This window comes from Colossoma macropomum, unplaced genomic scaffold (genome assembly GCF_904425465.1).
Source record: "Colossoma macropomum unplaced genomic scaffold, Colossoma_macropomum, whole genome shotgun sequence".
Taxonomy (NCBI): domain Eukaryota; kingdom Metazoa; phylum Chordata; class Actinopteri; order Characiformes; family Serrasalmidae; genus Colossoma; species Colossoma macropomum.
Genome location: NW_023496040.1, coordinates 718,640 through 731,724, shown reverse-complemented (window position 1 = coordinate 731,724; position 13,085 = coordinate 718,640). Strand labels below are relative to the sequence as shown.

General features: G+C 39.7%; 1 protein-coding gene and 1 non-coding gene across 4 annotated transcripts; both read left to right on the top strand.

Annotated features, from left to right (window-relative positions):
* Positions 1–2,646: 2,646 nt before the first annotated feature.
* On the top strand, positions 2,647–12,463 carry dnaja1 (DnaJ heat shock protein family (Hsp40) member A1). 3 transcript variants are annotated; one of them, XM_036564765.1, is made up of 9 exons: positions 2,647–2,779; positions 4,633–4,786; positions 5,059–5,245; positions 7,623–7,727; positions 7,811–8,038; positions 8,307–8,421; positions 8,842–8,957; positions 10,763–10,863; positions 10,983–12,463. In XM_036564765.1, the coding sequence occupies exons 2-9, from the start codon at positions 4,655–4,657 to the stop codon at positions 11,208–11,210; spliced, it is 1,212 nt and encodes a 403-aa protein (XP_036420658.1). In that variant the 5' UTR covers positions 2,647–2,779; positions 4,633–4,654; the 3' UTR covers positions 11,211–12,463. The 3 variants fall into 3 exon arrangements, with proteins under 3 accessions (XP_036420658.1, XP_036420660.1, XP_036420659.1); XM_036564767.1 differs by lacking the exon at positions 10,983–12,463 and adding an exon at positions 9,098–9,134 and having other exon boundaries at positions 10,763–10,855; XM_036564766.1 differs by having other exon boundaries at positions 2,699–2,816; positions 10,983–11,534.
* Positions 5,811–5,902, top strand: trnar-ucu. Its single transcript is given in 2 exon segments — positions 5,811–5,847; positions 5,867–5,902. It is a non-coding gene; the product is annotated as a tRNA-Arg (tRNA).
* Positions 12,464–13,085: the final 622 nt, after the last annotated feature.

Sequence of the window (13,085 nt, the reverse complement as noted above, 5' to 3'; positions counted from 1 at the left end):
CCTCTCACGAACAGTACAGTTCCCGTACCAGGTGGTGATGCTGCCCGTCAGGATGCTTTCCACAGTGCAGGTGTAGAAGGTCTTAAGGATGCTGGGGTTCAGGCCAAACCTCCTCAGCCTTCTGAGGAAGTAGAGGCGCTGGTGGGCCTTCTTCACCACCTGTGAGGTGTGCACTGCCCATGTCAGGTCCTCGCTGATGTGAACACCGAGAAACTTAAAGCTACTGACCCTCACTACCGCAGTCCCATTGATGGAAATCGATGGGTGTACTCTCTCCTGCTTCCTGAAGTCCACGATCAGCTCCTTGGTCTTACTGACGTTTAGAGAGAGGTTATTCTCCTGGCACCAGTTTTCCAGGATTTTAACCTCCTCTCTGTAGGCCGATTCATCGTTGTTGGAGATCAGGCCCACAACTGTTGTGTCGTCAGCAAACTTTATGATGACGTTGGAGCTGTGTCTAGCAGTGCAGTCATGGGTGTACAGGGAGTACAGGAGCGGGCTGAGCACACAACCCTGGGGGGGCTCCGATGTTGAGGGTCAAAGAGGAGGATGTGATACTTCCCATCCTTACCACCTGCCGTCGGTCCGTCAGGAAGTTCAGGATCCAGCTGCACAGTGTGCTGTTCAGACCCAGATCCCGGAGCTTGCAGTCGAGCCTCGAAGGAACGATTGTGTTGAATGCTGAACTGTAGTCTACAAACAGCATTCTCACATACGTGTCCTTCTTTTCCAGGTGGGAGAGGGCAGTGTGCAGGGTGCAGGGTAGTGTGCAGGGTCAGGGCGATAAATATATATATATATATATATATATATATATATATATATATATATATATGATTATGGTAAGATAGTGGATAGTCTAATAATAATTTCCACCACAATGTCTGCATAATTCGGTGGTTGAGATGTAAAGAGAGTCATTCAGAGTGGTTTGACGTGAAATGGTTCATTATAGAGAAATTTACTGACTCAGATTTCTTTACAGTGGTGGTGATAGGAACCAGGGGTGAGATCACAAATACAGCTGAAATACAGCCATTTTATTTACTATCCAAAGCCACCAGTGAACCTACATGAGTCTTCTGAGTTTTTTACATGGAACGTTTATGATGGTAAAATAGTCATAAATCTGAAACGATATGTTTTCTTTGGTGACTATTTCAGAACAACACCATAGTGAGAGTCACTTTCTTTGACTTCTCAAGTGCATTCAATACCATCCAACCTCTCAGGCTGGGGGAGAAGATGGAGAAAATGCAGGTGGACAAGTCCATAATCACATGGGTCTTGGACTGCCTGTCTAGAAGAACCCATTTTATGCGGTTGGGAACCTGCCTGTCAGACCATCTGCTCAGCAGCATTGGAGCACCTCACGGAACTGTGCTCTCCTCCTTCCTCTTCACCCTGTACACGACAGACTTCTAATACAGATCGGACCACTGCCACCTTCAGAAATTTTCTGATGACCCTGTGGTGGTTGGGTGCATTAGGGATGGGCAGGAAGGGGAATATAGAAACCTTGTGGAAAGCGTTGTTGAGTCATGTACGAGGAACCACCTGATCCTCACTGTGACCAAGACCAAGGAGATGGTGGTGGACACCTACAAATATCTGGGTGTCCTGTCTGGAGGGCCTACACAGAGGCTGTGTACAGAAAGGAGACAAGCAATCTCTACTTTCTGGTCCTTTAACGTGTTCACCAAGGTTCTGGCGATCTTCCCCCTTCTGTTGTTGTGGGTGCTGGCTTCTTTGCAGCAGTCTGCTGAGGAGGTAGCATCAGAGGGGCAGATGCAAATATGCTCAACAAACTGATCAAAAAGGCTGGTTCTGTCTTGGGATGCTCACTGGATGGTTTTGAGGTGGTGGTTGAAAGAAGGTCACTTAATAAATTCACTACTCCTGAACAATACATCACACCCCCTCCATGGCCTACTGGTCAGACAGCGGAGCACCTTCAGCAACAGACTCATTCAGCTCCACTGTAGCAAGGAACGGTACATTACATCTCTCCCCTCATATTACTATGCACTGCCACTTTGATTATACGTTTATACATATTTCATATTGCACTATTACACTATTATTTCATACTACACTATTTTGCCTCCCAACGCACTGCTTGTACCTCTCTACCATGGATTGAGTAAAAATAAATGGATTAAAATACATTTTAATCCAAAACTTTAACACAACACTATCATAAACAACGTCTTAGACATCAAGCAGCGCGTTCATAATCATTTCGTGTACTAACCTTTTTAGAGGCATGAAACTCTCAGACGTCTGGTTCCTATCACCACCACTGTGAGCAATATCTCGGCAGGTTTCTCTAGGACAGAGCATCTCACATCAAACCACTCTTGAATGACCCTGTTTACATCTCAACCATTTATTTAATGTAGAATTTTTTTGAAAAATCGGTGGAGTTCCCCTTTAAGCGCTTCGGACGTTTGGTTCCTATCAAACACCGTTGCAAACTGGAAACAGCTGCGACTCGGTAAGTTCGTTCAGAATGGAGTATTTTACAGCAAATCAATCCGAATGACTTTATTTACATCTTAACGATTTCAGTATGCAGATTTTTTTTTTAAATCGCCGGCTGAGCTGCGCATGCTCACTTGAACATCTTCCAGGCGTTGAGAAATACCTCGCAGTCAGCTGAAGAGGAGGAGAGTCGCGCTGGAAGCTTCTAGAAGTTCCTCCCTCGCCCGCTGCTGACTAGAGGAGTAACCTTACACACAGGTCGATGAGAAGAGCGCGGCCAGCACTGTATCTCACAGTAAGAGATTTCTCCATGGAATAACACGATGAATAAAGTAACTTTCGTGACATGTCGAAGTAAATGACTAACCCAGTGTTTAATTTTAGTTTGCTTTGTTTAGATAGCTAGCCAAGTAGCTTAGCCAAGCTAGCTAACCTAGGTTAGCTGACTAGAGCTTTATAGTTAGCGTTGTAGCTACCAGCTAATCTTAACAACGTTACAAACAGTCTAAATAACTTAACCTTAAGATAAAATACATCGTTAGTCTGTCACAGGCTTAAATTAACGTTACTGGTCAGTTGTACAGCTTGGTTTAGTTATCTTGCTAGCTAACGCCAGTTAACGTTACCTTGACTCTGATCATGTCGACAGCAAATTTCATTCTGTGAAATTTACGGTGAATTATCATGAATACGAGCCTGATTTTGTGATACTTCCTCTGCTAAGAAATCGACGTTGGTCCTCCACAGGTAGCTTAGCTAACTAGTTAGTGTACGTTTGTCTGAAAGTGTACGGCCAGCTTGTAATATCACGGTATTTGTGGTGATGAGTGTTTTAACTAGTGGTTAGCTGCAGTTTTCACATCGGATTTACAAGCATGTTCGTTTATTTTTAAGTAACCTAATGTTTCGCATATAGAAGAGTAATTCCACGAATAAGGTGCTGTATATGCCAGGTTTTCAAATGTGTAAAGGCAAAAAAACATTTTAAACATAGCTTAGGTAAGGTGTCTTTTACAGCGGCTTGTGTGCATATTTCAGACAACAAGCAACTTCAAGCAACTTTCTGCAGCACGTAGAAAACAGTGTTTTTACACTTCAGGTTGAAATGTAGTCATTAACACGTTCACGAGACGTCGTTTCGTGAGTTAAGAATAGGTTCTGTCATAAGTTCTATATATTGATTTGAAGATGTCGCTTTGAAAGTATGACACTGTTACCCAAAATATAAATTACAAGTTATACATCAGACATAAGTATGCTTATTCCATTAGCATTTGATGTTAGTTAACCAAAGTTTGTGTAATTCTGTGCTATTTTGTTCCTATGCCATTTCTTCTGTACTAAAAAAAGACTCATCCCTGATGCTTATTTACTCATTTTAAAGAATAATTCCAACAATCTTTCAACGTTTCTGTATAATTCAATCATTGAGACGCAGTCATTCAGAGTGGTTTGAGGTGAAATTATACAAAAGTTACTGACTTGGATTTCTTTCCAGTGGTGGTGATAGGAACCAGGGGTTGCAATGTCTAGAATGCAATCATAGCCATTTTGTTTACCAAACAAAACAAAAAGGATATGTATACATGTCTTTTAGGTTTTGATATGTAATGTAGTTCATGGTAAAATTGTGGAAATCTGGAAATTGGCCTTACAGTGCCCTACATGTACCTCTGCTCCATAAACATACTTTTTAGGCTAAAAGCACATCTTAAAACTGTCATAAACAACAAAACTCAAGCAACAGTCATCAGTAAAGATAATGAACCATTTCATATCAAACTACGCAGAATGACTTCGTTTTCATCTTAAACACTGAATTGTACAGAAATCTTGAAAAATGAGTGGAATTCCCCTTTAAAAACTGGAGAACTCGAACTGGGTCACTCTCACAAAACTGCCTCAAACCATGTCCATAAATACTTGAGTGTCAATCATCAAGCAGATAAACAAACTTCATGCGGTTCACTAGATCACTGGAGTGCAATATGGTGTTAATTATTTTTCTGTTGTAGTCATTTTAATTTAGGTCCAAGTGTTTGTCATGTTTCTGAGAATAACCCAACTGGAAAATGACCATTATTGTTTTGTATAGCTAACAGTAAATACAACACTTTGTTAGCTAACTAGAGTATTTTCTTTCTACAGTTTAATCTACGTGGTGGCCAGCATGGTGAAAGAGACAGGTTTTTATGACCTGCTGGGTGTAAAACCCAATGCCAGCCCTGAGGAGCTGAAGAAAGCCTACCGCAAACTGGCCTTGAAATACCACCCAGACAAAAATCCAACTGAGGGGGAGAAGGTAAGTGACTGTTTTCCTGGGGGCGTGTAAATCCTTTGCATTTTCTTGTCAGCTGTCATTGCTTATCTGTGAGGGATAAGAAGAGGTGGGCGGAGTTAGTGGCATATCACTTAAATGATTTGTGGGTAAGTGAGAGGGGTAAACAGCTGCAGGTCCTTCTTTTTTCCCATTATGAAGTAGAAGGCAAGACCACGTCCAGACGCCAGTGAGGTGAAATACAGCATCTCATAATAAAATGATTTGAGCCTGTATGTCTGCTCTTCTCCCTACAGTTTAAACAGATCTCTCAAGCCTATGAAGTGCTTTCAGATGCAAAAAAGCGAAAAGTGTATGATCGAGGAGGAGAGAAGGCCATTAAGGAAGGTGGCAATGGAGGTGGAGGGGGTGGCTTTGGCTCCCCCATGGACATTTTTGACATGTTCTTTGGTGGAGGGGGCCACATGCACAGAGAGAGGAGAGGTACCTGACACTTTTACTTAAGCAAGCGCTTTTCTTGTTGTGATTGTGTTGAATAGTCTTTCCTTGTGAAACATAAATGGGGGTTAAATTATTTAGTTGTAAGTTGTAATTACTTGAAAGTATTTGTTTTATATAAATTATTTTTATAATGGCAACTTATTCAAACATTTCAGTAATTTTGCATGCAGGATAACGTAATACAACTTTAGCTCTGTTATTATTTTAACAAAATGCTGAAAAAGAAGGGTTTTATTAAACATATATCCACCAAACCAGACAAAAGCAAAAATGGAGCCTGTAAGCTTCTGACCAGAAACACTGCTTTAACGCTGGTTAAGAAGGATTCTGTGTGGTGAACTAACCGTATAACTAATCATCTAATGTTAGTAAAATATTAAAGATGGTATTTGTGCTGTTCCTCAAGCTCATTGACAGTCCCTTTTCCCCATGTGCTCTGAAAGTTCTGAATCAAGCATGAATATACAAATTGACGCCTTTGAAGTGACCATGTGTTCAGTGCATTGGTGGATTTCAGAGCTGTATTTCTCAGAGGGGGTCAGCAGGTGGCTCTGTGGCGCAATGGATAGCGCATTGGACTTCTAGTCAAGCATTTGAGATGTGATTCAAAGGTTGTGGGTTCGAGTCCCACCAGAGTCGCTGTTATGTGAATTTGGATTGTGAGCATAAAAGTGTGCTGAGACGGGTGGTGATGCACAATAACATTTACATGGGTTAAAAAAGCCACTTTGGTTTTAATTTTGCCTTTTGTAGTGCTAGTTTGTTTATACTGATCATTACTTTATATCTTTTTGTATTAGGATTTAAACCATTGTATGCCCTGGTGTGTTGTTAGTTTTTCAATAGTGACCAGCTGTCCAAAAGTATCTTGGTGCCTATTCTAATTAGTGAATTTGGGTAATTTAAAGTGTACCTATAGCTAATACAGGTTTTTAATCTCCATAGAACAGCATTGCCAATAGAACGGGACTCTCTGGTGCTGCTGCACATGGCCCTAAAGGTGCTGTGCTTTTAGAGGGCTTTAAAGCCCCCAGCATTGGGCTGTGGAACAGTGGAATTGTGTTCTCTGGTGTGAGATACAATTACTTGAGGCTTTTGGAGTGATTTGTACTGGCGTTTGCGGTCAACTACTATTCTCCTGGTTTCACTAATGCTCTGAATGCAATCAAATTCACACAATAATGTTATAAGTATGAATGAACGATTTGAGGGGAAAATAACAATAAACAATATTATGACTGCGATAAAAATTGTGACTTTTTTAAAATATTAAGTTCAAACCTCTTATTTTGGCCAGAAACAGCAGAATATTCACTTTTTCTGGATTGGGGCTTCAGTGCTGCCGTTTAGTTGTGGCTGTGTTGTCTTGTACATAGTACAAAGGTGTTTGGTTGCTTTTCGTTGGTCTGACTCATCTACAGGCATTTCACAAGCGCAGTTTTATTAGGTCACATATCCCCACTTAAAGTATGAGACGACAGTGTGAATAATATTGACCATAATTAAAATAGCAGCTTTTGTGATTTGACCATCACACTGTTTAAAATTTTGATTTCAGTATAAAAGCTATTAATTCATTTTAGCCCTTGTTCCAACATCTAGTGTAATGTTTTCCCAAAAGAATAGAGGCTGTTAATGCACCAAAGGGGGGCAGAGTCCCTTTTAATACTCTTTATTTCAGAAAATAACATCTGGTAGGTAGGTGTCTACAAACATTTGGAGTGTATTTATTTCTTTCCTGTAACTAGCTCGGTTTTTGGCAAAGAAAATTCTTTTGCCTTGATGAGATAACGATAGTGTTTGTTATTTCTCAAGCCTATTTGCAGTCAGTTGCTTTAGCGCATTTCCAGGTAAGGAGATGGTGTAAATAGGGAAATTTCATTAAAGCACATGCCGGGAAGCCTGCTTTGAGAAAGTAAATCAAATAAATTAATGACAAAGGAACTGTATGGGCATACAAGGTGAACAACTGTTCATTGAGATACATAGTAGATGGTACTCCTGAAGGTTCTGAAGCATGCTTGTTCTGTATCTCTGAATTTCTTCCTCTGCTCTGTAGGGTGAAGTTGTGGTTAATTGTCATAGCATAACATAGGATTGACAATTAATAGCAATACCAGTGATGGAGCAGTAGTGTGATTATTTAAAATATTTTGTCCACATTTATCAGATAAAAGACTTTCTAAGTTAAATATGTTAGCATATTTAATTGTCATGTATAGCAAAGGCCTGCAGGGGTCAGTGCAGTGCTAAATCTTTTAACTGCGGAAACTGTTGGCATAGTCATGAAAACTCTCAGAAATTATGTGTCTTCAGTAAGGACTCCAGTAATATGATAACATCCTTTTTGTTTTCTCAGGGAAGAATGTGGTGCACCAGCTGACAGTGTCTTTAGAGGACCTTTACAATGGAGCCACCAGGAAGCTGGCTGTACAGAAAAATGTAATCTGTGAGAAATGTGAAGGTAACAGATCATAAAAAAAAGTATTTAAAATCTGTTTCATGTATGTTTTCATTCTGCTGTAACGTATGTGGCGTACTGCTCAGGACGTGGGGGCCGTAAAGGGGCTGTGGAGGTGTGCCCGTCGTGCCGGGGCACTGGGGTGCAGGTAAGGCTGCATCAGCTGGCTCCCGGCATGGTGCAGCAGATCTCCACCATCTGCGGCGGCTGCCACGGCCAGGGCCAGCGCCTGAGCCACCGTGACCGCTGCAAGACCTGTGCCGGGCGCAAAATCCTGCGGCAAAAAAAGATCCTAGAGGTGCACATTGATAAAGGTGAGGAATGGGAAATAACATTGGTATTGACTGCATTTGGTTTTATTCAGAGGGATTTTATATGAAGAATTAAGGGAATAGTTCTATGATAATATCCTGTTATGTTGTGTGCCGTGTCTTCTTTGTTAAACCTGCTTTAAGCATCACTTGCTTCTTGTAGTGTGGACTTAACTCTTGTTCTTTCCACAAAAAAAAGACAAGTTGCAAGCTGTTGATTGGTTTAATAAAGGTTGTCTCTAAGTGCGCAGGTGATGTTTTTGTGTGACAGGTATGAAGGATGGACAGAAGATCGTTTTTCATGGAGAAGGGGACCAGGAGCCTGGCCTAGAACCTGGAGATATCATTATTGTCTTAGACCAGAGGGAACATCCTGTGTTCAGGAGGTACGCATAGGATAGAACCATGTAAAGAGTATGGGCAAAAATATGATCATCACATAATTTCAAACTTTTTTACAATCTGCTGTACACATCATGAGTCCATTTCTTTGTTCAACGTCTCACATACTGCAGTGCGCTAATCCAGTAAAACAGGGCTAACCTTGTGATGAAATGTGCAGTCAGTTAGTGTTTAAGTACTGACAATGTCAATGATAAAATGATAATGATAAAAAAAAATATTGTCATATTGCCCTGTTGTAGTAGCTCCACTGCCTATAAACTAGAATAGTTAATTTTATTTGATTAACAAAAACTGAAGATCTATATAATCTTAGTGATCTTTATACAGTTTGTAATAGCCAGACTGCCCAACCCATACTAAACTGCATACTTTGTAATAAGCTACTGATCTGCTTCAAACAGACAAGAGGAGGACCTGATTATGAGCATGGAAATTAAGCTTGTGGAGTCATTGTGTGGTTTCCAGAAACCTGTCAAGACACTGGACAACAGAACGCTTCTCATTACTTCTCATCCAGGTAAACATTAATGTTTCTACATCATAGAGTGTACACTTTACATTATGTTACATTACAGGCATAGATTCTTTTTCTTTCTAGCAATACAAAAAGCACCTGTACCAATGTACTGCTTCTGTGAATATTCATTACTTCTTTAGGGTAATCAGATATGGGCCAAAATCAGCTGATTTATATGTAAGTAAACCAACTGCTGTGAATAGTTATCAAACCCTTTTAAATGCAGTTATATAACACAGATTATAGTAATAAAATTGTAGAACTGAATTGTCATTGTAAAACAATACTGTATTTGAATGGGTTTGATGATCCAGTGACGTGGTTTGAAAAAATGGCTAACTAGAGATACTGATCATCCTGGTTAACCGTTAACCGACAAACAAATAATTGTTCAGTTAGTTCTATAGACCAAGCTATGTTCAAGCCAAGTTTCATTTATTTTTTTGGTTAGATTGTACGCAAGAAGCAATACAAAGGACAACAACACAACTATAAATGTACCATTTCGAAAGTAAGCATATTCAAGCCATAAGACTAAGAGAGCTAAGAGGTACACTGAGCCAAAACTTGAGCCATAATGAGTGATAAGCATGTCTTTAGAGCATAAGAATGTAGAACTTTCAGAAGCCCATCATTATATATCCCAGTCATTTCAGCAGTCTTTCTGGCCACTGTTTAGTATTTGGTCATATAATCGGTTTAAATAAAAGTGTGTTCTTATGTAGGCTGATGTCTGGTCCCGTCTATCAGTACTACGCTCCACAGTCCATGCAAGGAACACTTTTTAGTCTCTCAGTGCAACAAAGAGGTCAGTTGTAGTATGTATACATCAGTCAGGCATAACATTATGACCACCTCCTTGTTTCTATGCTCAATGTCCATTTTATCAGTTTCACTTACTATATAAGTGCACTTTGTGGTTCTACAATTACAGACTGTCGTCCGTCTGTTTCTCTGCATACTTTGTTAGCCCCCTTTTACCCTGTTCTTCAGTGGTCAGGACCCCCATGGACCCTCACAGAGCAGGTACTATTTGGGTGATGGATCATTCTTAGCACTGCAGTAACACTGACATGGTGGTGGTGTGTTAGTGTGTGTTGTGCTGGTACGAGCGGATCAGGCAGAGCAGTGCTGCTGGAGTTTTTAAACACTGTGTCCACTCACTGTCCACTCTATTAGACACTCCTACCTTGTCAGTCCACCTTGTAGATGTAAAGTCAGAGACGATAGCTCATCTGCTGCCGCATAGTTTGTGTTGGTCATCCTCTAGTCCTTCATCAGTGGTCACAGGACGCTGCCCACAGGACACTCTGGGCTGGATATTTTTGGTTGGTGGACTATTCTCAGTCCAGCAGTGACACTGAGGTGTTTAAAAACTCAAGAGAAACAGATGGACTACAGTCTGTAGTTGTAGAACTACAAAGTGCACCTAAATAGTAAGTGGAGCTGATAAAATGGACAGTGAAACAAGGATAATGTTATGCCTGATCGGTGTAAGTGTATGGACACCAGGTATTTTTCAATGGATTCAGCCAGTCAGCTTTTATATCTTGAAGCTTGTTTTATTAATGATATTTTGATAGGTTGCATTCTTCATTTTATGCTTGTCGGTTAATGATTAATTGCCGGTCTGTAATCAGACAAAAGAATATGCCAAACTTTGCATCCCCACGTATAAAAAGTCACACAGATAAAACAAATATGCATTCTTTTTATTTTTGCTAGATCAAGTGATAAAAAATTACTCTTTGTTTGTTTCCATTAATGATCTCTATTTAAGTTTTCTCTCCATGTCTTTTGGGCAGGCGAGTTGATCAGACCTGGAGATACAAAGTGTGTGCTGAATGAAGGAATGCCTATGCACCGACGACCATTTGAAAAAGGCAGACTCATCATCTCCTTTAATGTGAGTGCACAAAGATCTATTTTTAGGCATTCTGTTTGATGCTGAATCCTAATATGCTGTAAAAAATTTTTTTTTTTTTATTGGTTTGAGCAAAAAAATATGTTTTCTGTTCACCACAGGTTGTCTTCCCTGAAGCAAACTTCCTCCCCTTAAACAAGCTGAAGCAGCTGGAGCAGTACTTCCCCGACACACGAGAGAAAAGCGAGCCTGAGAGCATGGACGACGACCTCTACATTTATGCTGACCTTGAGGACTGTGACCTCACCCATCAGCGACGTCATTACCACTACATAGAGGAAGAAGAGGACTTTCACCCAGGTGGAGGGATACAGTGTCAAACCTCATAGAGCTTCCATTGCATTAAACAACCTTCATCTTTCTCCTCCTCACCCTATATAGGTTCTTCAGAGTAAACGTTGAAGAGAAAGATAGGGGATTGGAGCAAATGCCAATTCTATTCTCCTGAATTGCCTCTTATGCAACAATGGGAGCTCTTTCTTTTGTGACTGGAAAAATCTCATTTTATTAAAATTTAGAGTGAAGAAGTGTACAATCCAAAGCCTTTTTGAGGGGCATCAAAATCTGCTAGTTGTTGATGGTGATGCGATAGGCTGTGCTCGGATAACTGTGGAACATCCACTGCAGCTGCCAAAAGTCAAAGCACAAAGCAGACGTGGTGACATGATGGTTGGAATCCGCCATGCTCTGTTTTTACTGCTTTTGAGTGCTCTGCATTGTGGCACTGTAATTTTTCAAACAAAACTGTGATGACTTGTGAGCCATGTTGCTTTGAAAAATGCAAAGTTTTTCCCAAACGTCTGAATACAGTGTTACGTTTAAGAAGAGAACCTTTTAATAAGTGTTTGGTGCAGATAAATAGGCAGGGATTTGGGCGAAACCTCATCAAAAATGAGTTATCAGAGATTATACATCATTGGAAAAGCCTTTTTCAGGAGTGCTGCTTTTTGCAGTCAGTGACACATACCCTTGCCTTTTTGGTAAGAGACCCGTGCCTGCTTAGTTGTCAGTGTTTTGAATGATAAATTGTGACCATGAACTAATAACCGAGAAGATCCCTTAAGGTATATTCAGTGTCAAGCATTTTTCTTTATGTAGCAGCATTTGCACAATAATTTTGTCGACTAACTTTTCTTATTTATTAGTAGCCTTTCTGTGTGATGTTAAGTCTCTCTTATCAGTGTTAATTCTTAATTTCATTAGACATCTCAACAATTGTATGCAGAATCAAAATGCAAACATCATTATGCCTTTCAAAGTAACACATTTTCAGTCTTTTATGATCTTTACGGAAAGTGTCTTTCTTTGTCCGCCTTGGTACGTATGTAAAGAGGCAGTCGTGTTCCTCCCTCTAATTTGGCTATTGCAGCGAATGACACAAAAATGTTTGAAAAATCATTGCAAAAAATATTTCTTAACGTTTCAGACATCGTTAGCTTTTATGTGTCGAAAAATTTACTTTTTCTGAATATGTGAAAAATGTGGTCTTTGTTTCTTGAGTGCCATGTTAGGGTCAGTTTTAATAGGACCAATAATGTAAACATTTGTACTTTATAAATTAAAACTTTCTCTGTTATCTGTGCTTAACGGTTTATGAGTCTTTTCAAAAATGCAATGAAAAATGTATGTAAGGTGCAATTTAATGCACCACCACTCAAAAGTTTAGAATTGTTTGTCACAATAATTGCTGCTCATTAATAGCTTAAACAGTGTAAAAGTGTCACAATTTAAAGTATTTTGGGAGCAACGAGAAGTATTGTAAATATAATTAAATAAACTGTTATGATCTATTGATAGTAGTGCCACAAAATAGTTCATCTTCAATGCTATAGCTTTGTAAATTATTATGGAATAATCTACAGCTCTGTTCATAATAAATTTCTACATTTTTTTTACAGCTTCCTACAAGTTGTTTGAAACCTGTGATATTAAAATCATTTTATATATGTACTGTGTAAATGTCAGAGACCGCTCTTTGTTTATTTAATTTCCAGGCAAAAAGGCTGTTTTGTACAGATTATTCATTTTTCAGAAGAGATTAGATTAGACAGTGGATTACATGATCCATTTGCATACGGAAGAGGAATGTCAAAGGAAAATTAGTGGGGAAAAAATGAACAAATCTGGAGATCCAAAAAATATTAGTAGAATATAGAGCAAAAGGCACTCCTAACAACCCTATTCAAGGTCCCAGACCTCAACAT